At 42.5% G+C, this 24929-nt stretch overlaps 2 protein-coding genes across 21 annotated transcripts; one reads left to right on the plus strand and one right to left on the minus strand.

Annotated features, from left to right (window-relative positions):
• Window positions 1–327: 327 nt before the first annotated feature.
• Window positions 328–24225, plus strand: LOC103712803 (putative protein phosphatase 2C 39). 20 transcript variants are annotated; one of them, XR_015976911.2, is made up of 6 exons: window positions 328–2062; window positions 2186–2281; window positions 5170–5313; window positions 5400–5484; window positions 5576–5849; window positions 6643–6822. XR_015976911.2 is itself a non-coding variant. In XM_088719410.2 (6 exons), the coding sequence occupies exons 4-6, from the start codon at window positions 19594–19596 to the stop codon at window positions 24012–24014; spliced, it is 1593 nt and encodes a 530-aa protein (XP_088575536.2). In that variant the 5' UTR covers window positions 16910–17061; window positions 17693–17833; window positions 17939–18034; window positions 19472–19593; the 3' UTR covers window positions 24015–24225. The 20 variants fall into 20 exon arrangements, 10 of the variants coding, with proteins under 10 accessions (XP_008797650.4, XP_008797652.4, XP_088575535.2 ...); XM_088719410.2 differs by lacking the exons at window positions 328–2062; window positions 2186–2281; window positions 5170–5313; ... (1 more) ...; window positions 5576–5849; window positions 6643–6822 and adding exons at window positions 16910–17061; window positions 17693–17833; window positions 17939–18034; ... (1 more) ...; window positions 20879–21143; window positions 23887–24225; XM_088719414.2 differs by lacking the exons at window positions 328–2062; window positions 2186–2281; window positions 5170–5313; ... (1 more) ...; window positions 5576–5849; window positions 6643–6822 and adding exons at window positions 16924–17061; window positions 17693–17833; window positions 17939–18034; ... (1 more) ...; window positions 20879–21143; window positions 23887–24225.
• LOC103722327 (pentatricopeptide repeat-containing protein At3g26630, chloroplastic-like) lies at window positions 7895–9843 on the minus strand. Its single transcript, XM_008812841.6, has one exon. The coding sequence runs from the start codon at window positions 9782–9784 to the stop codon at window positions 8366–8368; it is 1419 nt and encodes a 472-aa protein (XP_008811063.1). The 5' UTR covers window positions 9785–9843; the 3' UTR covers window positions 7895–8365.
• Window positions 24226–24929: the final 704 nt, after the last annotated feature.

The raw sequence follows: 24929 nt of genomic DNA on the forward strand, positions 1-24929 counted from the left end.
ATATATGCCAAATGACGATCTTGCCCCACATCTGGGTGCTGCAAAAAGCCCAGAAAGGGCTAACCACGTCATTTCACCGACATATTCCTACCTGCTTCATTTTTAAATGGGGGGGATGTGGGATGGTGGCGGGCCCCAGGTTTCGGGTGGGGAGGAATCCCGGGTAGCCCGGCCTGCCCGGCCTGCCCGATATCGGGGCTCCGTCTATAAAACCAGAGTGCCGCCGGGGGAAACGCAGTTTGCCGCTTTGGCTCCTCGAGTCCATTTCGGTTTGTTTCCCTTCTATTATTCCCTCTGTCTTAATATATAATGATTCAATCAACGATATGGGAATGCTCTCTTTTACCTTTAAGATCCACACACACACCCGTTAAGACATATCCACTTACTGGTTCCTCGTCTGTCATTTTTTTTTTTAATTTCTCGCGTATCGTTTCTTCAGTTCTTTATGATGAATTGAGCTTTATAATGTCCAATTTATTTTCTCCTTACATGAATTTAGGATTTCAATTTCGAATATATATATGTATATATTTTTCGAAGTTTCGTAAATATGATCCTGTTGTTTTGGCCTTTTTCCTTTTTTTTTTTAATGTGTGCATCAGTGCCTTTTTCGGTGAATCATGACGCGCGTATTCTTGTTGCTCTTGGAGCCTAGATCGCGCATCAATTTTCTTGAATTTTATTTACGTATTTTACTTTTTTAATTTAATCTTGCTAGTTTTTTGCCAGATCTGTAGCCTTTTTCATGGATCTGGGTACCTTTTCGCCCAGAAGCTTGAGATCCAGCAATTCTTCTTCTCCTCAGTTTTTTTCGTTGGCTTACATCAATTAAATCGATGCATGTTCTTTAAAAATTGTGTAATATTACTACATCTAGTATTCCTTTTTAATTTACATTTGGGATTGGAACTGACGTTCCCGTATTTTTTCTTCAGATCTTGATTCCTATAGAAAGAACGGAAATTAAAAAAAAAAAGGCATCCAACATGGCAAACGCCGGTGAGCAGAGGAAAGAGGAGGAGCACAACCATCACCATCATCAGGTGCCGTCGCCGCGGACCATCCGGAGGACGTTTTCCTCCAACTCTTCCTCCTGCGGTCACGGCTCGGAGGCTGCAGTCCCCAAGTGCGTCTGTGCCCCGGCCACCCACGCGAGGTCTTTCAAGTGCCGCCTCCACCGCGTCAACTCCCACGGACATTCGCAGCCCTCCGCTCCGATGCCCCCGGCGCCGGCCGGCTCCACCACCTCCTCCACTCGGACCGTGGAGGCTCAGTGAATAACATATTGCTGCAAGAGGCTAAAATGATTTTAATTTAAAAAGACAAAGCAAAAAAAATAAAAAATAAAAATCAATAAGACATGGAAGAAGGGAACTACTTGTGCTTCCCCGACGCGATCTTTGTTTGGTATCCATTTCTCCCCTCTCTTTCTCTTACCCTACCCCTACTCTTCCCGTAGTGTGTATGGAATGGGCCGACTGTTGTGGGCAGTGGTGTAATTAAGCCATATGATGGTTAGATGCCTCTTGTTGAAAAGATGCTTGAAATGGTGTTTGGAGTAAATTTGTTGAAGGGCATGTACAGAGCAACATGTTTCTAAGGCAAATTGGGACATAACAATTGAATCCGTGATGCAATTCTGGATGAATGTGATTCTTCGTCCCGCTCTATCTATAAAAGCAACACATTTGTGTTGATCTCAGAGCGAGCTTGTGATTGGACTGCTGTTCTTCATGAAATTGAAACCAAAACAGAAGAACAGAATGGCAATTTATGGTTGCGTGTTGGTAAAATACAGAGAGGTTTATTCGTTGGACTATTTGCTGGGTTGAGTCTCCGTTTAATTTATTTTCTCGACTTTGTAAAAGAAGCCACCGGTGTTCTTGCTCTTGACAGTGGAATAGAACGCATGCCTAATTGTTCCTTTTGCTCTACGTTTGCTGTGCCAGGTTAACAAACGACGTCCCTAGAAAATGGAGCGAATCGTGTATGATATCATTTCACGGTGGGAGGTGGGAGATTGGAAACTTTCTTTAGTTCATGAGTCAGGGAAAGAAATGTAAGTTTTTTGTTTAATTATCTTTTTTCTCCCTTCCTTCTCATGTGCTGTGGGATGAAGTGGAACTGGCAAACCTTCTGTACGTACAGACGTTAATTTTTTCCTTTATAAATTGGATTGCAGGGTTAAGTAGTATTCTTGCTGAAGATGATGATTCCTTTTACAGGATTGCAGACTTCTGCATATTATGGACTGCTGCTTGTTGACAAATGACTGCTGGTAAGCGGGAGCGCCGATATTTATTTGATGGTATGCCAATTAGGAGATTATTACTTTTTTTTTTCTTCTTTTGCTTCAAAATCATGGGAGTTCCTGGTTCCAGGATTGGATTGTCAATAGTTAATATCCTTTTTAGAAGTTCAGGGAGAATCATGAATATCGAAGGACCAACCGTAGAGGATTTCTGGTTTAGGATGAGATATTACAGTAGAAATACAGGTTTCTCTGATGGGAAGGAAAGCAGAAGCACATGCTTAGGTCATCATATAATATGTCTTCTTCCTAGCCTTGGTATTAATGCTTGTCATTGCTGAGTTAGTTCTTAGTGGTGTACAGGCTGGCTCACAAGAAAGTCATACATGAAATTTCATCTCATTAGACAACACGTGCTACTGCTTTTTTTTCCTCTTGCTCTCCCTACATTTATGTTGAAATGGATTACATAGGAACAAGTTTATGGCAAATGCAGTCTGTGATTTTGGACACAAAATGAACTAAGATAACAACACATCGGAAATTCCGAAGAATTAGTCATTTTAATTCTTGTATGGAAATGCCTGGCATGAAGCTTCTATCCCTTGAAGGGATTGTTGATATCTACTTCTTCTATCCATAGTTTTCTTGAGTTCTATTTTGCAAGCCAACTGAATATGCCAACAACTTGAGTCCTATTTATTAGAATATTTTAAAAATTTTAAAATTCCAAGTCTGCCCTTCTTTGTTTTTTGCCTTTTGTCTAGCCTTTTGTCTAGTGTACTTTCTTTAGTCCCACATTGGAAAGAGATAAAACTTAAAAGGTCTTTATATAGTATTCAACCTTTTAATCGGATCCAAGGCAAAATTGGCGAATCCGATCCGGAAACGTTTAACTGAGCGCGTCGCGCTCGACATCACGCGCAGGGACCCCCCCCTCCCTGCGTGCGGTTTTATTTTTTGAATTGTTTTGTTTAAAACGTCGCGTCTTTTAAAAACGCCTCTTTGGTAAAACGACGTGTCTTTTAAAAAAACGCCTCTTCCTTTCTTTTTAAACCCTATCAGATCCGAGGATTAAGATAAGAAAAATCTTATCTTCCTCTCTCTCTGTTTGTTCCCGAGAGTCTCTGTTTTCTGTGTGCATCTGCGAGTGTACGCTTGGAGTGATCCAGTTGTTGTATCCTGGAGGATAGGCCGCCATTACCTGCTACACCGAGATCTATTCTCCGAGGAACGCGATCTATTCTTAAGGACAGTGAAATCACGCCTCAACTGATAAGTTCTTCCTTCTTTCATTTATTATTTTTACAACACTATTTGCATGGTCCAACTCAGTTAACCCATAGCAATGTTGATCGACTTGTGCTGCTTATCGTTGTGCTAGTCAGAGACGCTTGTGGGGGCTTATTATGCTGTCAATTAGTGATGTGGCACTGCAAGAGGTTTTGAGGCACCCAAATGGTTCTCTTTTTTTTTTTTTTTGTTCAAAAGCGGCATTTCAATTCATATAAGTCTAACGTGAGTAATGGTTCTTTTAATAATCTTAGAATGGATGCTTTGTTAAGGAAAATCATATACTCTGTTGTGGTTATTTTGAGTGATTCACATTGTACATTACCTTGGATCTATGCACATATTGCATGATTTGTCTAGGTTGTGTGAGAATAAATCTGACCATTTGAATTTTTGTCATGGTGGAGTTCCTTTTTTATTTGAGTAATTAGTTCCGCGATTTATCATGTAATTTTTCATGTGACACTTTCATTATGCTTAAATATCATGATGAAAAAAGAGTACATTGCTTCAGTAGGCATTTCGGTTGCCAGGACACTCTAGATATTCTTAGTTACCATGTTTAAAACAAGAATCCAATTTGGCTCGAGAGGTTGAACTTTGAATTATGAAATCTGAGTTATGACCAGGAGTAGTCCGTACAGTTCTGAGTGTTGTTAACCAAAGGGCTTATGTAGCTTCTCGTAAACCTTGGTTCCAGCAGTCGATTTTGATTTTGTCATAGGAAGGCATAAGGTTAACAATTGAAGATTTATGGACGCATCAATGCTGTGAATATGGATTGGGTGAGTCCTTGTTTGTAATGAATAAGGTGAGTTTGGTGGTAGGCCCAGTATTGAATGAAGACTTTGTCATAACTGCTGGTCTACATAGACTTTGTCAAGAATTTGATTGGTATTTTCGTTATGACAATTTTTAGTGAACTAATTCAAATAATCACATGCTGACGAGCAGGGACTAATACGCATGGAAGTACTTTTTTACCTAAAGAGAAGGTTTATGAGTTCTGTTTTGTCAAAACTTGGATAATCTTGCAAGAGGCACCCTTGTAGTATGCTTTCTGTCTAGCTCGAACACGTCAATATTGCTATTTCAAGTAAGCCTCTATGGTGAAGTAGGTAGACACTCAGCTCGTAGGAAGCAATGCCCAGAGCATGTCAGTTCGAGAATGATAGGGAGAAAAAAAAAATGTAGCATGACATCTTCAGAGGCCGCCACATTTTAGATAAACAATTATTGAAGTGGTGATTGGAGGCTTATAAAAGGACAGCATGCAACTCTCCCTTGGGATGTGAGACATTGTTGAAGAAGTATTGCCCCATTATTTCATTAAAAATGTTGGGTGCTTCATTTTTACAGCCTGAATGTTTTTCCTCATGAAGTCGCATAGAAGTGTTTTGCATTGAACTCTCTTTTTTTCACAATGAAGCATAGATTGTAAACAAGGTCCTACGGTTCATCCTCAACAAGCAGGCACCGAAGGTCTAATTTATTAGCAACACAACTAACATATATGGTCATCTCCTTTTCCATATTAGCTGAGGCCTTTATACTGATGTCTTGTATTCCAAGGACGCTCAGATTCTTTACTATCATCTTATTAATTGAAAATTTAAATTTAGGCAGTCGGAATTCTTGAAAAAGGAGGATGAAGCATCAGCAAGGTGGGACATGGATTTTAATGGTTATTAAGCCGGCGTGAGATTTTTAGCAGGGACCATCCTGTAAGTCCTAGTAATGATAGCATTTGGCATCCGTGTTACAAGGTGAGACTTGAAATTGTTATTTCCTCTTATGATTTAGACATTTGGATTGCTAATAGAATCTAACTTTTCTCATTCTTGGGATGCAGAGATTGTGGAGCAGATTGATACTTGAGCGCACATCCAGATATAAAATTTTTCTTGGTGGATACGTCACTGAGCAAAAGACGCCAGGTAATTTACAGAAAACTGCTTGTTTTATATTTAATTTGTAATATTTCTGTATGTTTTTTATTTAGTAATCATTTGTCTTGACGTATGGTAGCCTGCCATCAAGAAGCTTCTCATCTAAATATCAAGATGGTCCTCCGAAGGACTTGGTTGTCCGGCAGTATCATGTTTCTAGAAAGTGAAAATGATCCTTTATCCCAAACTTTTCTGCAAGTTGGATGATGTGGATGTGTGACCAACCTAACTTTTATTAATGATTTACCTAACTTTCATTTCTGAAAGATACATTCTTTGTCGTTCACTTAACCGTCATTTCAGAAAGTAGTCATAAAGAAGCAAAGAGGAAGACCAACTAATCATCGCGCGAGGTGAGTGATGAATCTAAAATTTTCAATTAGCAACAACTTTTTATTCACGAACGCGCTATAAATTGTTGATGGAGGTTTTTCTCCATCCGCCACATCTAGACTCTCTTTCGTAGTAGAACAAAATGTAGCTTGTCCTTACTATTTTATTTTCTATTTTATACTTTACTTTCGTATTTACGAAATTAGTTAGAAATTTTAAATTCTTCTGAGCACTACAATGACTGTATAAGGATTGCTACCCATCAATTTTTGAAGCTCCAACAATCACATTTTCCGATATATGGCTTCTTGCTGCTAAATATTGAAATTTATGTATCTAGATAGATGTAGAGGTTAAGAAGAAGAAATTAAGATTTTTTGCTGGTTGCGCATGTATGAAAAGAAAGTAGAAAACAGAAAACAAAATAGTGAATACAAGCTCCATTTTTTTCCTCATTACTAAAGAGTCTAAATGTAATGGATGGAGAGAGATCCCTATCATTAAAATATATTGCATTTTTGGGCAGAGAGGGATGGTGTTGTTTGAAACTTTTAGACTGATTATCTATTTTATACAATACTCGATTGGTTGATCATTGTTTTTATTTTCTCTAAGGTGATCTTTTGAAATGAAGGTTAGGTAAATGATAAAGGACATACCTTTTAGGTAAATGATAAACGGATGTTAGGTTGATATTTTGACCTCTAGCTGTCCTGAAATATATTATATGTTGATGTTTAAAGATTTTCATGTACTCATTCACAAATGCATTTTTGTAATGGTGGTTGAAAAGTTGATCTGAGCTCAGTCCAGGTCCCTACAGATGCCAACTTGAAAGAAATTTTAGGAGGGATGGAAAAGCTATTCATTTTCTTCTTGCTGGTGAAAGATTAAGTGCTTGTACGAACGAATTTTGGGCGTGGCTATTCATCTATCATTCACTCTTGTATTCAAATTCATATTTATATATCTCAATAGATTATTCGCCCATCATTCACGTGTAGTGTTGTATTCAAATTTATCTAGCACCTGAGCAAAGAATACGGGCCTTTTGCGTGCCTATATATGTCTGATAATCCGAAGCATGTAAATAATGGAGGTACGGAGTAAAGCCGGTGCTAGCGTCCAAAGGATGATGGAATCAGTACTCGACCAGGCCTGAATATTGTGATTCTACAGAACAGACTGTTCAATGGCTCATACCTTGCTCTGTTTGTGCGTGTGTGCATGGATTCGGCGGAGACCACCACTCACCACCCTCTGATCCGGGATATTAGAATGAGGGTGAGGAATGGTGTGGCCTTTGAGGCCAAGCATGTATTCAGAGAGGGCCAACGGGGCGGCTGATTGGATGGCTGTATATGCGGTCCATCACTTAAAATACGCCATGTGGGCAGGAAAGAGGGAGCTGCCAAAGTAGCGCCATCGTAACAATTCCAACAATAATTTAAGCTAATCGATATGTTTTGGCTGGTGTAACTGGTGAGGTCCTACACCAAGATAAACCAACCAGATATGACATTATGTGCTCGCATAACCCATCAGGATAAAGCATGTTCGGCTGAGGATGAGCTGAGACTTTGGATGGTCAAATTCAAATTGGCTGGTGCAGCATTTGTTGCGGCCTGTAGCTATAGTTGCAAATGGAGACATAGCATGTAGCAAGATCTAGTGGATTTATTCACCTGTTGGGCACACGTTGGAGGGGACGGCCTAAATGACTACCAGATGAGCAAGCTATTGATGAAGGCTTAGTTAATTAAGCACGCGTTCCTTATTTCACTTCCGATACTTTCCTAAGAGAATATGTCAGTTTTTGGAGGTCTAAGAACTCCAGGGTCCCCAATCCAATCGGGGTCTATGTGCTTTAGCTGGATATCTCAAGTAGTACGCCCATTAGACATGAACCAGGACCGTCCAAATCTTGAATCAGGCAAGGATGCTGCAAGGGCTGCTACGTGAGCTCCATTAAACACTATGAGAGTAGCACGGATGGGTAGCGGGCAATTGATTCATATCGAGAATGATACTAGGATGGTGGTAAACCTGGCAGCCAAAAAGAGCATGGAATAGAGTACTTTCATTTGCTTGCAGAAACATGGTTCATCTTCCTGGAATGAGAGATTCAGAATAAATGGAAGTTTCAGGCGAGGCCTACCACGTCAGATATTTCCTCTTATATGTTTTTTTTTTTTTGATCTTATAGGGATGCAACAAAGAATGTCACCTATCAAGCTGAGGTTGAAACTCTTTCTGCCTTTCGCTTTCATCACTTTAGCTTGAAACTCTCTCTTACAAACCGCATCTTCCTGACCAACTCCACATCCTGAAATGGATGAAAACCGGCTGTAAACACCTGTCCACATTTTTCAGATTGGCATCTGGTCTTCCAAATTACTCTCAAATAATTTTCCCAACCATCCAGTCCATCATCCACAAACCTTTTGATGGTCGTCTGCTGGTAATGTAGCTGTCGAGTCTTTCTTCTAAAATTCTGCCATCCATTAAGAGCTCCTACAGCGCTTACGTCTATGTTCTATCCCACTTCCCGCTCAATGGATCGACATTCTATTGGGGTTAAGCCTACACTGCCATCAGACAACTCCAAGTCACGTATACCGTTGCCCAAAACTTCCTCGAGCCTCACATTTCCGTTCATTCTGCACGCTTCTAACACCATCTGCCGTGCCCTAGCATCAAACTTGGACATCAGATTCTTAACCATCTCAACTCCCCCATTCGAACTATTGGCGCAGCCCAGAAGCTGTGCAAGACAGCTATAATGCTCGAAAAGCGGAGCAATGCCATAACGCTCGACCATGTGTGCGAAAAGCCTAAAACCCTCTTCGACCATACCCTCCCTTGCGCAAGCACTCAACACACCCACAAAGGTGATCCCATCCGGCTTCACATTCGTCCTCCCCATCTCCCGAAATACAGCGACTGCCTCCTTTCCACGCCCGTGTACCCCCAGGCTAGTGATCATCGAGTTCCAGGTTGCCGAGCTCCGGTTGCGCATTTGACCAAACACCCTCGCCGCATCCTCCAAGCTCCCACATTTGCTGTACATGTCTACAAGCGCCGTGCCCACATAGACGCTCCTCTCAAGACCGCCATTCTTACGAGCCAATTCATGAACCCAGCGACCCAAGCTCAGGCATCCTAGTTCGGTGCAGGCTATCGACAGTGCCACCACCGTGAACTCATTCGGCCTCGCGCCGTCCTCCAGCATCCGTTGGAACAGCTCGAACGCCTCATCCGCTCGCCCGTTCCTCGCGCATCCATCGATCATGGCCGTCCAGGTCACCACGTTCCGAACCGGTGCCGCATCAAAGACGGCTCTCGCGGCCTCCATGTTCCCACACGCCACGAGGCCCGAGATCAAAGCCGTCCAGGACACGACGCTCTTTGCACGCATTCCATCGAACACCTTCCTCCCGGACTCTGAATCACCGCAGGTGAGATAGAGATGAATCAGGGCGTTTTGTACGAATGGGTCGAGGAAAAACCCCAACTTGATGGCGAAGGCGTGGACCTCCTTGCCCTTCAGGACGTTGGAGAGGCTCGAGCACGCCTTGACGGCGAAGGGGAAGGTGAATTTATCGGGGCGGACGCCGCTAGCGATCATGCGATTGTAGTGGAGGAGGGCTTCGCGTGGGGCGTCGGCGGCGGCGTGGGCGCGGATCATGAGGTTCCAGGCGATGGTGGGAGGGTGGGGGAAGGCGGAGAAGAGTCGGGAGGCGAGGTCGAGGCGGCGGTGGGAGGAGTAGAGGCGGAGGAGCGCGGCAAGGACAGCGGGGTCGCGAGAGAGGCCGGCGCGGAGGATCCGGGCGTGGAGCTGTTTGAGCTGTTTTGGGTTTTTGGACTGGTTGAGGAGGCGGAGGGCGTCGCGCGGGCCAAGGACGAGCCTCCGTTGGGGGAGTGGGTCGATGGCGCAGCCCAGGCATGAGACCATAGGATGGGACGCTCGACGGAGCCGGCTGGGAGCTTAACCGCAGAGTTAGGTCTGTCTGGAAATGGAGTAGCTTTTACCTAAAAAATAATTTTGATCAAAAATTATTTTAAAATAAGATATGTTTATTATAAAAATATTTAGTTGTTAAGATTTAAAATTATTTTATTTAATAAAAAATTTAAAACTATTCCGTGGTTGTAAAAATATCTTATTGTATTTTTGGTTGGCAAATCCAAAAATACTATTGAACGGTAAAATAACAAAAAGAACAAACATCTAAAATGATTCTAAATTATTTAGATATAAAATAAATAAATAACATGATGCAAAAAAATTAGATAAAATAAGTAATTGTTATGCATGTTTGATTAAAAGAAGGTTGCAGTAACATATTTCAATACCAATCTATATATTAACGCATCACATATAATATCACATACCGGACATGAAACATCACTAAGGATAGCTTATGAAAAATCCTCATGCATAAATAAGGCTCATTCTACAACAGCCACCAGAAAAAATCAACAAAATAAATAATTAAAATAGATTTTAACACTCTATTAAATTGCACAAGAGGCCAATGGTTGTGCTGGATCATACCTGACGGGTACGGATACACTCAATAAAGTCAAAAAATAGGATACCTCGGAGTGCCAAAGGCGGCTCCCCATCTCCAGTCCACAAGGTGTCTCCAGAATGGCGAGCTACATACGCAGCCACTCAATCCGCAGCACCATTGGCTTCACGGTAGATATGCTTGGCCCGAAAGGCCCATCCATCCCTCGCCATAGCCCAAATGTCACGAAGCAATGGATGGTCACTGTCGTCACCCCTAGGACCCTCTCGGATCCAACTGATAACGGTGGCTGAATCACCCTCTAGGATGATAGACCTAGCCTGTAACATGCACCGGGCATGTCGAAGGCCCGCCCAGGCAGCTCTCAGCTCCGCACTCGGAACCGAGGTGTCAAATAAATGACTGCCACCAGCAGCCACAACCCTAGCGAAAGGGTCCCGAATGACGAAACCCGCACCTCCTCTCGTGCCACCATCCAGGACTGACCCATCAAAGTTGACCTTGAGGAAACTCGAAGGTGGGGGCTCCTAGGTGAAAAACACCGTACAGGATACTGCCGAAGCAGGGTAGGAGCCCCAGATGTCCCGAGCTGTCAAGGTCCCTCCGGCGGTGGAGGTGTGACACATCTCTGCCGCCTGACCACGGGCACTCTCGACCACAAATCTCGGCGACATACATCGTTTGCCGAATATACGAGTGTTCCTGGCCAACCAGATCTGGTAGGCAGTACAGCTCGCTCGAGTCATCTCCTAACGAAGCGCCGGGGACTCCGAGCCCTGGCGTACGGCCTGTAAGAACTGATCCCTACAGCTCCACACCGGCTGCGGAACCCCTGCCAGACGCCAAGTATCCCTCGCCCATGAGCACCAAAACAAGGCATGGTCGACCGTTTCGGCCACACCGCAAACCCCACACTCCAGGAGGATCCTAAATCCTCGTCCACCAAGTACTGCTCTCGTTGGAAGACGGTCCCAGACCACCTTCTAAAGGAACAATGCAACCCTCGGGAGGAGGCCCAGTCGCCAGATCCGGGCACAATCAGGACCAGGCTCGTACTCCCGCCTAAGAATGCGGGAAAGGACACCCATCCTGACTCTGGGACTGGTCGAGGAACTCCACACTCGTACATCTGGTCCACCGCTCTGTGGCAGAGGGAGGGAGCGAATCCGCTCCGCCGGATGCTCTCCGAAGAAACAGGCTAATCGAATCTCGTCCCAGCCGGCCTCCCCGGGGGTCATAAGATCACAGACCTGTAAACCCTCCCCAGCCTCGACACTAACAGTTGTCGGCCAACGGCACAGGGGGAGGCCATCAACCCATGGGTCCCTGGTCACATCGATGCTGCGGCCATCGCCTAACAACCATCGGGTGTGATCCTACCCCCCCATAGTGGGCAGTTATGATCCGGCTCCAGAAGCCCTGCGGCTCTAGGATGAAGCGGGAAGCATGCCGGGCGAGGAGCAGCTCTCGTCTCTCCAGGAGAGACAACACCCCAAGACCACCTTCCCTAAGAGGGAGGCAAATACTCTCCCATGCCACCACGTGCACCCCACGGCCCCCACCAAGCGAGCCCCATAAGAAGCCCCGAATCAGTCGCTCGATCTTCAGTAGGGCTGATCTTGGTACCACCGTGTTGGTAATAAGATAGATAAGCATAGAGTCCAAAACAGATCTAATCAGCATAACTCTACCCATCATAGATAGAGACGCTGCTCGCCAGCCCTCTAGCCTACTCTGGACCCGTTGCACCATTCCGGAGCACTCGGATACACGCAGTCTCCTACCTGTGATCGGAACACCCAGGTATGTCCAGGTCCCATCCTGCTCAGGCATCTCCAGAATCCTCCGAATCTCACGTCGAACCCCGGGTGGCGAACTCGAGCTAAAGAAGATGGAGGATTTCTGGGCATTCACTCTCTGACCGGATGCATAGCAATAGGCGGCCAAATCCCGCCTAATAGCCTGGGCATCTCTACGCGGGCACGCGTCAGGAGGAGGCAGTCATCGGTAAAAAGTAAATGTGATATCGGCTGGGCCCCTAGAGCTGGGACGTAAGCCTCCAACTCTCCGGCGGCACACGCAGCCCGCAGTGATCGAGACAAGACATCAGAACAGATGATGAATAGGTACGGGGATAGCGGGCATCCCTGCCGAAGCCCCATAGTAGAACTAAAGAGTGGGGACGGAGAGCCGTTGATCAAGATAGAAAACCACGGACTCCGGACACACCCCATAACCCAACCAATCCAGGTCTCATGGAAATCCAGACTCTCCAACGCTAGCCTAAGAAAACTTCACCTGATTCTATCGTAAGCTCGTTCCATATCCAACTTGATAGCCATCAGGCTTCGTCGCTTTGGGGCCCGTCGAAGATCCCACATCATCTCTTGGGCCACCATAACGTTATCGGAAATGCTCCTACCTCCAACAAAAACACCTTGCTCTTGACAAATAATGCCGGAGAGAAAGGGCTTCATACGATCCATAAGTATTCTTGCCACAACTTTGTATAAAGTAGTGCACAAACTAATCGATCTAAAGTGGCTCGGCTCGGACGCGTCCGCTTGCTTAGGTATCAGCGTGACAAATATGGCCTTCCAGTCGTCAGGCATACCTGACCGACTAAAGAAACACAAGACCGCTTCTACCACTGCGATTCGGACGATACTCCAGTATCTCTGAAAAAAGAAAGGAGGGAAGCCATCTGGGCCCGGAGCCCTATCCTCACCCAGTGCCCAGACAGCCTCTCGCACCTCCCCCTCCGTCACTGGTCGAACCAACAGCGCATTCTCAGCCACCCCGATTTGGGATTCAGCTCTCGGGAGCATGCCAGCGACGTCCGACCCACTATACTCCGTCCAACGGGAGCGAAAGAACTCGAGTAGGATATGGCTGATCGCCGAATCATCCTCCACCCAGTGGCCCCGCTCATCCCGCAAGGAACGAATAGTGTTCCTCTGCCTTCTAATAACCGTCGATCAGTGAAAGAAACTAGTGTTCCGGTCACCCTCTCTGACCCACTAAATTCTGGATTTTTGTCTCCAGAAGATCTCATGTTGACGCAGGATCGAGTGGTGGGTGGAAACTCAAGAATTTATTGTCCATCCCTAATCTACCAGCATCAGTTGTAGACCGGTTCAATGAATGTCTGCGACTTCAGCAATCCCACCATCTTAACCATTCCCTTCTCGTAATTTTTTCTTCAAAAAAAAAAACCACCTTAGATCCCAATCTTCTCTCTCCCTTTTGCCCATGTTGCCGATCTTCGCCACCTCTCCCACCTGCATCGTCGCCACCTCACTTGCCCCTCACTTGGACATTGGATATTGAAGGTGAGGATTAAACTTGTTGGGACGAAATTGGGGGATAGAAATTTGGCGATAAAGTTATTAGAGAGGAAACGGAGGCTGAGGAGGATGAGTTTGTTAGATAGAAAAGGATGTTAGTTATGATAAAGAGCAAGTTAGGGAGGTTAGAGATATAGGGAGAGAATATTAAGACTGATAAGCTATATAATTTTCTTTTCGAAGCAACTCATATTAATGATTATTCTACTATAAAGTTTTGTTCCTAGCAACGCTATGACTATATGCACGCCAACAACCCTCTCATCATGTGGCAAGGCGGGGCTGTTACAAGTCATAGATTTATTGCCCAGAATGATAGGTCCGGCAATTACTGACTCACCAAATCAGCGATTATGGGCCTAATCAAAACTTCATGCCAGCAAAATGGATGCCCCATCATAGACAAATTGTCTGTATCCAAATAAACGAACGCCTACGGTCCAGATTGTATCCATCATGCAAAAGAATGATTGATTTTTTTTTGCGATGTCGACCATCGGACTATATGCATCTTTTTTTTTTTTTTTTATGGTAAAGACGGCATTTCATATAGTTCTAACACGAGTACATCCAGCTATATCAGAAGAAAGTAAAGAGTAAATAGTAGAAGGTATCTCTCCTACAGATGTCCAAATGATCTCTTCAGAATGTCGGGCAACAAATGAGGCAACCTAGTCTGCTACTCTGTAAGCCTGAAAATCGATCAGCTCCTGAGCCAACCTACAAGTATCATGGATAAGAGGATGACCACCATCCATTGCATGCAATCTTTCACAAATCTAAAAACATCCTAACCTCTTTTCTCCCTTGCCTGCATAACTCCTAATAGTTTATGTTGGGAAAGAAGATGAATCATTCTCTCTCTCTCTCTCTCGCCAAAGATAACAACCCGAGCCCATATAATACGGCAGCGTGCTGGTGGCTGGACCGATAAACTATATGATTAGAGGACCCAAGCGGGGCTTCGATCGGAAGCAAGACCGACCCAACCCTCGTCCGTTCATTCCCAGACCGACGAGCGCAGAAAGGCAGCAAACAGCTGCAGAGCACCCATTGGTCCCAATTCCACCACCTGTGCAAGCCCCTGAAAAGGGATGCCATCTTTTACCAACATCCGTCGGAGGCTCCCATGTGGAGGAACCGAAGAGATGCTGTACTGCGTGCTACAGCCATTGTCAGCTCGATCTCTCCACTCATGAGCCAAAAGGCCACAGAGCTCCTCCGTTCTTTAATTCCTTTGCCATTGTTCTCTTGCCCCTTGGCAAGTTCGGAAGGCCGCGTATGCGTACGTAGACTAGAGTAGTAACCAAATCTGATAGACTGATGCTTGCAACAATCCAAGTGATTAACAAATGCCACTTCCCATGGATACTATGTAAGTTTGTCCTGCTCTCTAGAAGAAGCTGCATGCGATGGGGATATTAATTATTATCCGGCCGCTGGCCCCGTCATTGGTTTGCTCCCTTTTCTTCTTTTTTTTGGTTTTTGCTCCTTTCAGTACGTAGAGATCGAAAACCAGCAGCAGCCGGCAATGTGGAATATCTTATAGCGAGCGTTGCTAGCTGTTTTCCGTATATGACCTAGTTCCCGTATGGTTGGCTATCAGAAGATGGTGACTGCAGGCGTCGGGCTTATTCTGTCGTTTTTGCATGTGGATTTAGAAGACATCAAATCCGCCTTGAATTATACTGAAAGCGAGGAGGTTTGATCAAAGATGGACGCCAAAACTCGTCAGATCGCTATTTTATTTACACGTAAAAGCTGTGAATAGTTTCTCATGCCAACAAAAAGGAAACAAAGCTGGGGCTGCGCGCTGAGCCGACAGCCTTGACGATGTCAGCTAGGGCCTTGATTTGTTGTTGTTGTTTTGTTCAGAAAAGAGTACTAAAAGAAATAATGCTGCATAACGATCCAATCAACAAAAAAATGCTACAAAATTAGTCAAGCAATAATAGATAGATCTGGAAATTAATAGAAAGTTGGGCGGAGAAATTGCATGACGCCACTGTATTAAAATTCCACCTCACACAAGAGAAGCTCAACAGAACCTTCGCGAGCCTTCCTTCTTCTTCGATAGCATCAATTAAATGACACTATTGAAAAAGATGGTCGAATAATCGGCTTCTTGCACAACCTAGTTTGGCCACTTGGAAAGATAATTTTGGTTCTTAACTCCAAGGTCTCCCCCCATTTTTGAATTATCATATATCTTCTCTAGGACCCACAATGGAGGCAGCAGCATTAAAGAAAAATGTCGTTATAGGCAATACTGGCTGGACCTAGACAATGGAGAGAGTGACAGACCACCATTACATTATTTTGATTTAAAAAACTTTGGATAAAAAATTAATCAGTTGATGCAGCATTTTTATTCATCATTTTCAAATTGTCATCATACGAGCTAGTAAAGAAGCCAGAGGTTTACTTTAAGGTTGTATGGCCGTTTTCTTTCAGCTAAGGCTTCTAAATTCAAACCATGTGTCTGGAATTAGAAGGGCTACAGATTAAACTCTTTTTTAGTTAAGATGGCTCTGTTATATAGTCTCGGAGTAATTGCATTCATTCATATCGGCCGCCTAAATATCCCAAAGGCACTCGAGAATGATTGATTGGGCCTCCCGAGGATGGCTCGAGGAGTGCGGTCAACCACATGAGAAGCAACCAAGTTAATGGTATTGTTGGCTTAGCAAGTTTCAAGAGATACAGCATCTTTTATTTTGGTAAGTAGCTGTAGTCCCGTCCGATAAGATTCAATTAAATCATAGCGTTATCACATGGCACGGATCACAGATTCACAGGCCATGGTACGTTTGATAAGAGTCTTTGAGTCGTCGACACACCGTGCTGCACGGATAACATGGACGGACATGATGCGTAGAAGCATCGACCAATGGAAAGAAGAAGGGTCGCATTCCGTTCCGGCTCGCATTGACCCGGACCGAGGTGGCGGGCGCGCGTCCTTTGCGGCCGCCCTCGTCGCCATCCATCCACCATCCGCGCCAAGGCCAGGCATTGGCTTGCCCGCGAGCCATGGCGTGTTCCCAGCCCTCCGATTCGCCTGCTACCCATATCAATACTAATACTGATAGGCAGTAGTAGATAACGACACCGATGTTTCGTCCTCCCGTTCCGTTTCTTCTTCCTGTGCGTGGTCGTCATCTCCCCCCTTCTCTCTCTTCCTGATGTTGATGTGGGATCGATTCCGTTATCATTGTAAATAAAAGACAGAGGGCGGAGCAGCAGCAGCGCAAGCAGAACACGCTTCGCCTCTCGCCGCGCCCCCGGTCAACTCGATTCGTTCTGCTTCTTTCCCACCTCTCCAAACCCTAGATTTTTCTCTATCCTGCCAGGTGAACTTCTTCTAGTTTCCCAAATAAGCTTGGGAACCTCTCCTCTGTCTGTTCTCCCGCACCTTCTTCCCTCTGTTTTGAGATGCTCCAAGGAGGACCCGCACTCTCCTCTGTTTTGATATTCAACTCATTCAAGAACCATCCGCGTTTTCATTTTTCCCATCCTTTTCTTTTCTTTTCTTTTCTTTGCTTTATTGTTGTTGTTGTTGTTGATGATGATGATGATGTTGTATCTGCGGATCAAACTATAAAGTGATTGTCTTAACATTTATTAGAATTCAAGGATGTTTTGAGATCAATCTAATTCTATTACTCTTTAGATTAAAGTATGTTTTTTGAAAATAAATTAGAGTATCTGATGCCCCGTCCTTAAGATATTGTCCTTTACTTTGATGATATGAGCCAAAGTTGCACGAATTTAATCAAGTTTTTGTGTTATGCTTCATGTTCTGTCCAAATTTTTCTTAGAAAAAGGGGAAAAAATCTGCTTATATGTCAATTTTCTGATTCAAATTATTTCTGTCCAACTTTTTTCTTCGAAAAAGGGAAAAAAATCTGCTTATATGTCAATTTTCTGATTCAAATTCTCGACATGCTGGGGCTGATGGATTTGATTGGATTTTCGCGTCAGTTTGGAGATCATCTTGCAAGTCTGAAGTGTCGCGCTGCATACTGAAGCAGATACAGTTTAGTGGAGATATTTTTGAGGGATAGGAGGGCAGCACATCTCGATATTCCTATGATGCTTGTCAATTGAGGAATGGGAACTGTGGTATCCTCCTCCTCCTCCTCCAAACTATGGCTGCTGTCTTGGCTTGTGCATGCGTTCTTTTGCTTGCTCTCTGTCTCTGATGCACGACTTTTTGGGTTAAGTCAGAAGGTTACCTCTAGGGATATAGGTGTTGCAACCAATCTCTCCATATCTTACCCCTGGGTTCATTCGTTAAACAGAAGACCTCCCTTCTCTTGTCAGGTGATACTTGCTTATCCTAATGACTGTATGTATTTACTTTGGAACAGAGAGGAGGGAACGCGAGGGAGTGAGTGAGGCACGGGAGATTTCCTTTATCAAATCTTGGTTTTAATTTTTTAAATCCTTAAAAGCTTACCACTTCTAATGGCCGTACCCTTTTGGTTTGAATTTGGGGTTTCCTGGCAGGGTACAACATATAGCAGCACTAGGATGCTATGCCTAAGTTTCTAACTGCAGAATGTGATTTCCATGAGGAACATATATGCATTCAAAATGTTGTTTTGAGCAATTTAAGGTTTTCCTAATTATAATTGGCAGACTATAATCTTAAGCATGTTATTTAGATGAGTAATGGTTGAGTTATGTTTTCACAATCTTTGAACGGTTCATGAAATAGAATCTGTTGAGATTATACTATTGCTTCAGTTCAACTTATCAAGAAGGAAATGATGATTATCATTTCATTTTTAATAGATTTGAACATGGCATCATTTCATTTCATTTCTTTTTTTTTTCCTGGTAAACAATTAGTTCATTATCCTACATATTTTATTTTTTTCTGCAATAAACTGGAACATCCCTGCCTACTGGGGAGGATGTGTTGAGTAAACGCTTGCATTCTAGATATCTAAGATGCCTTTAAAAGCTTGACTTATTTGTCTTGAAGAACGTACTTAAATTTCTATCTTGAAGTATCGATGGTATTGGCAACTAAAGTTCGATTCACATTCTCTAGGAAATTGGATCACCCAAATCAAATTGCACTTAAGAACTTCATATATTTTCTGAAATGTAAATTGCTCATCGGGTCATTTTATTAGCAGAGAATGCTGCTTCAATATAATTTGTGCGCCTATATTACACATCGCCCATATTTTTTGTACAAGTGCAGGTTTTGTCCCACATGGCCTTGTTGTGCAGTTAATTTTTTTCACCTGCATTATCTTTTGACAATCACATGTTCTTTTCACCTTGCTGAGAATCCACTCCTATGATTTTCAGAAACAAGCTGTAGGTATTACACTAATAAATAGCCGTGGGTTTTGTTGGTTGCAAAATACTATATTGCTCATGTCAGGAGAGAAGTTGAGTTTCCATCTCAAAAAATACAATAATATGATGGCTACACAATTTAAAAACAGAGAACTAAGAATTTAAATGGCATGCGTCCAATATATTTTACAGCAATTCGATTCTTGTTGCCCGTAAGTGTAAATTTTCCATTGTTTTCAATTTTTGAAATACAACATTCACATGCTTTAGTGGGTCAAAATATTGGATTGATCCAAAATATTGTTCCTTTTAAAAATTTATATTTTCAACATCATTGATCAACCATTGAAATATTGTTTTTTCTTGTTTTGGCATGTTATTTTAGTTATTGGTAGTGATTATTGAAAAGCTACTGCAAATTATGAAATTCACATGTTTTTGCAGGCTCATTTTAAGTGTAAGAAATTGTGTCTTTCAGTAAATGAAATCAGAAACTTTCTATTGAACAAAAAGCTGCCCTCAGCCAATACAGATCGAGAAGCCCTCCATTCTTACTTCCAGAAACTATGAGAGGGTCTGAAAGAAATTCCAAGTCTTCCAGTGACCTTAATGTCAGCTTTGGTTATCAGTGCAATGCCTGCCAATATGCTTCTGCGGAAGTCAACTATGAATCTGAGCATTCTACAACAATTCAAATTCAAGATTCCAAAACCAAATCCCGGAGCAGTTCGTTTTCTTGTTTGTCTGGTGCTGCTCTTAGTGCGAATGCCACATTGGCAAATACAAATATATGTAATGGCCTTATTGGAGAGGAAATATTGCCTGGATTGGATTCACCAACATCGTTCAGAAGGATGGCATCTTCGCCTTCTATTTCAAGGTTGGACCTGTTGTCATCATCTTCACAAAGTAGCGTGTCCACATTAACTGGCATTGCATCAACTGACAGCGATGTGCTCGAGAGTAGTAGAAACTTTTGGAACTCCATGAGTTCTCCTGCTGCGGTTGAATCTTCAAGTTTTCTTAATGCTGTGGACATACAAACAGCTGGCGGTGCAGCAGGTGAAGATCGTGTTCAAGCTGTTTGTTCTGAAGAAAATGGATGGCTTTTTTGTGGAGTGTATGATGGATTTAATGGAAGAGATGCTGCTGATTTTCTGGCTGGAACTTTGTATGAAAATATAAGGTTTTATCTATATTTGCTAGAATCTCAAATTAAGCAACAAAGAGAATCCAGTGGTTTATATGAAAAAAAGCATCTGCAGTGTTCGTCAAGTCATAAGGCCATGAAGAGTGAGCTGTCTTTGGCTATAAAGACCTCATATATTGAAAAGAGGTCAGGCTTATCCACTAATTTTTCATATGAAGATTTCTCAAGCGAAGCTTTCCGTCTTGGTGTATTGGATTGTCTTGTTCGTGCTCTTGCTCAAGCTGAGAGTGATTTCATTTATATGGTCGAACAAGAAATGGAAGATCGGCCTGATTTAGTTTCTGTTGGATCTTCTGTACTAGTTGTGCTTCTTCATGGGATGGATTTATATGTTCTAAATTTAGGAGACAGCAGAGCAGTGCTAGCTACTACTAATTCGTCTGGAAATGGAACATTAGAAGCCATTCAACTAACAGAGATTCACACAATTGATAATGACGCAGAGTATAAGAAGGTTTTGGCCGATCATCCTGATGATCCTTCACCTATCATTGGTGGGAAAGTAAAAGGAAGGCTAAAGCTAACTCGTGCATTGGGTGTCGGCTACTTGAAAAAGGTATTCAATTTTGTTATTAATTTTTTGAAAAATAACAGGTTAATGAACTCAGTTAACTTATCTTTGAAATTATAAAATTTTGCAGGGTAAATTGAATGATGCATTGATGGGCATTCTTCGAGTTCGTAATTTATGTAGTCCTCCATATGTTTACACTCATCCATTCACTTTCAGCCATACAGTGTCAGAGAATGACTTATTTGTCATATTGGGAAGTGATGGACTATTTGATTTTTTCACTAATGATGAAGTTGTGAATATGGTTCACTGGTTTATCCAAGACAATGCATCTGGTGATCCTGCAAAATATTTAATTGAACAGCTTGTGCTTAAAGCGGCAAAATGTGCAGGTAATCCTTTGAAACTATGACATGTCTATGCTTTATTGCACTCTTACATGTGCTTATTTGTTATATGAAAAATGCATAAACATCTAATCATATGCGACCAACTATATATGCATCCATAGTTTAACATTTTCATTTACTTTTGATTATTGGCCTACAAATTTTCTGAAGGTCAAATACCAAAATCTAGTATATGCATTTCCAATTACTCTCTCTCTCTCTCTCAAAAAAAAAAAAAAAAAGAAAGAAGAAAAAAAAAGCATATGCATGTCCAGATTTTTGGAAATTTGCGATGAGTCTAACGATAGGATGAAATTTCAATTTAGTAAGTTAGGAAAGTCAATTAGTTAAGGTTTTCACTTGGATGTTCTCATTTATTTTCTCTTGCTATCTCTATTATGACTAGTGAAGGCTGGTCGTAGAGTGGCAATAAGTTGGCCATAGGGCGACAGCCATATTGTCACGAGGTGAGTGTTTTCCATATCCAAACACCCGCGAAGCGCCTTGACATGCCACAACCAAGGTGGGCCATCTTGAATCCTTCCTTTGGATCTATATATATATAACACAATATTCCAACCATATAGCCAAGCATGCTCCTTTATGTACCTGTCTTACACTTTCGTCAAACCGAACATGTATGACACACTCAAGCACCTGCAAGCAACCCAACCCCCAGGTCAACCTTAATGCTCATGCACACCTTGTTTTTATAGCTTAGAGTCTTCCCAAGAGTGCTCCACAGCTAGGCACCTCTATGCTGATTCCATGGCTTTGCCCACAAATCAAGTACTGCTCCCTCAAATATCTTCATTGCTAGCAAAATAGTCCCATGCCACGACATACCCGTTGTGCCACTGATCTATAAGCTGCCATAGTACACTTCAAGAATACATAGACCAAACCCTCATGACACCACCATGCAACGCCACTGCTATGCATGAAGCTTATAAGTAAATCATCTCTAGTGTAGCTTAGCTGAACCCCTAAGTCGACATACCCCGCAACCTCTAGAAGTCATAGTTGATCATGCATGTTTGAGCCCTCCAATCCCATTATCCAAGCTCCAGTGCCGGCTCCCGTGCCATGATCCCTGTCTTGCATCCTTGGCATGCCTTCTCTTCTATGACCATATCACTCGACAATGTTTACGAATTGTTTGTACATTGCTGTATAATCCCACCATCCTCAAGATCCATGGCCATATAGCCCAACATTCTTTGTCCACGGTGTGCCCTCATATCGCCACACACTCTATGGCACCGGCGTCCAAGTTTGCCCATCAAGTAAATATTATCAACCAGCAAACCTTTGCATCACACTATCCACTCTTCGGCATGTCCTGATGGCTATCCTTGATCCTTGGTCCAACTCTAAGGCCAATGTGTCAGCCAGTATTCCATTAACCACACTTGTGTTCCATGGTCGGCTTGCTCTTATGGATCCCCGTGAGACATGCATCAAATTGCATCAAATTGCAATGCTTGCAAGACGTGCATATCATGGTAGGCCAAACTCTTGCGCAACTAGCCCATTATGCCTTTATGCTCCATTACAATGATCAAGCACGCAAAGGGTAACCCGAACTACTCCCTTGGTAAAACCTTATGGAAATTCCCGCTATGCGATGTGGCGAGCTTCTCTAACTAATATTGCCTTGGACACTCCTCGCGAGATCATTCAGGCACGGTATTACCTTGCCCCTCCTTAGTCCATGAGGAATCCTATGGGTATCCATACATGTTTGAGCAATCTGCTACCATACCAAATATCAAGCTTTGTGAGTCCCTTGATATCATATGCCACAGCCATGCTGTGCAAAAATGCCTAACCATCATCAATAACCCAACTAGGCATCCCCCAGTCTCCACCCTAAGGGTTCCAAAGTATCAAGGATCATTGCAACTCTTTGGCATGCTAGCACCTTTGCCATGGTTTGGTAACTGCAATCATGACAATATAGTAGCCACAGGGTGGCTATAGGATGGGAATAAGGTGGTTAAGGTTATTGATTGGACATGAATACTTTGCCATGAATGGACTTTAATGTACGCCGTATAATGGGATTGATATTGGGTAGTTTAGCTTTTGTAAGTTTTGGTTATTGGATTTGCATAGGCTTCAATACATTGCTTTGGCTTTATAAGTTGATTTTAGATAGATTTATGTTGTAAATGTGTTTTTGGGTGGTTGCACTTGGCTAGTTAGATTACAGTGGAATATATTTAAGCTTTTCAATGGAGTTCTGGTTTAATATTAATTAGGTTTTGTTTGAAGTCATGGATTGGATTTTTATTATAGATTGAAGTTTGTGCCGCTATGGTATTGGGGTAGAATACTGGAAAAGGTGTATGATTAATTAAAAAGGTCAGGTTGGTTAGGTTTGATTTATGGGTTGTGAATATGGGTATTTATCTGAAATATGAAAGGCCAGTTTTTTAACATATATATTTATAGAAGTAGGTTTTGGGACTTCATTTTCTCTAGAATAATAGGTCTAAGTTTAGGTTGGTTAACTTGGTGTGTGGCCTGTGATTTATGACTCTAGGCTTTGGTTAGTTTAGTAAGTTTAAGGGAAATGGTAACATTTAAGTATGCTGCATTATATTATCTGAGGACTAATGCATCTCAATTATGCATTGATTTTCAAACATACTGATATAATTATTCCTTAATATTCGACATGAATGTGGTGCATATGTGACTCTTCTCTAGATTTCTAAATCATCTGATCTTTGCTGCACAGGTTTTACCACTGAAGAATTGATGAGTGTTCCTGCTGGAAGGAGAAGAAGATATCATGATGATGTGACAGTCATTGTGATCATTCTTGGAAATAAACAACGAACTTCAACAGCGTCAACATTATTGTAGGTGTATACCATCCATTTATTTGGAGATCATTACCAAAACATCTGAAGGACTCCAAATAAATGTTTTGCTTGTCTCAGTAACTGTGGTTGATGTAATAAAATACTGTGTAAATTTTAGACAATGATGCCCAAATATGTTTTCCAATCAAGCTATAGATAGTTTTTGTGTAGGGCAATTTATTTTATTCAATATGAACTCATTTTCTTATAAATTTCCTGCAAACCGGTTAAAGAGTTTTTTAGAGCTTGCTCGAATGAATGATTGGTCATATATAAATGTTACTTTTATCGACTCATTCATTGGAAATCTGATTTAGACCATGCCAGTACAAACTACAATGATGGAAATGTGATTGTGTTGCTAATATAATTCGGAGAAAATTATGATTGATGAATTGGATATGACCAATTGTATTTTAGTTTGCTGGCTGGCACCTCTGTCTTGATCTGGTGTTGAGGCTCGAGAAGTAAATTATCCCATCATTTATTTTTTTATAATTGCGTTACATTTATTATCACTGTTTTTACTTCCAGATTTGAGAGAAGATGGTGTTTGTATGGTAAAAAAGATTATGCAGCAAGTGCCAGGTGGTATGATTGATTCTTGATTAGATTTGTAGAAGAGCTTGCAGTTTCGGATGGAATAACATTTACATGAAAATTAGGCATGTTTGGTGGAAGAGAATGGTAAGCATATTTAGAAAACAATTACATGCTGCATCTAGGAAAACAATCCAGCATTCAGCAATTGCTCTTCCTAATTTTTGCTTGTTTGGTTAAAGAACAAATCTCACAAGTTAATAAGCACAGAAATGGTGCAGACGTAGAGCTCCAATGTTCTGATCAGTTCTCTGCACCAAGTAATCTTGGTGGCTCAGCGCACTGTTCATCGGTGCGTCCACAGGATATGATTTTC

This window comes from Phoenix dactylifera, chromosome 4, assembly GCF_051530095.1.
Source record: "Phoenix dactylifera cultivar Ajwa chromosome 4, Ajwa_hap1_PhDact_Kaust_v1.1, whole genome shotgun sequence".
In the NCBI taxonomy this organism is placed as follows: domain Eukaryota; kingdom Viridiplantae; phylum Streptophyta; class Magnoliopsida; order Arecales; family Arecaceae; genus Phoenix; species Phoenix dactylifera.

Excerpts from the sequence above, each read along its gene's own strand:
- LOC103712803 (XM_008799428.6), top strand. The coding sequence starts at position 19,594 with ATGAGAGGGTCTGAAAGAAATTCCAAGTCTTCCAGTGACCTTAATGTC. Across the intron at positions 20,794-20,878 it reads GTGTCGGCTACTTGAAAAAG|GGTAAATTGAATGATGCATT; the intron begins GTATTCAATTTT and ends AAAATTTTGCAG. Across the intron at positions 21,144-23,886 it reads TAAAGCGGCAAAATGTGCAG|GTTTTACCACTGAAGAATTG; the intron begins GTAATCCTTTGA and ends TTTGCTGCACAG.
- LOC103722327 (XM_008812841.6), bottom strand. The coding sequence starts at position 9,784 with ATGGTCTCATGCCTGGGCTGCGCCATCGACCCACTCCCCCAACGGAGG.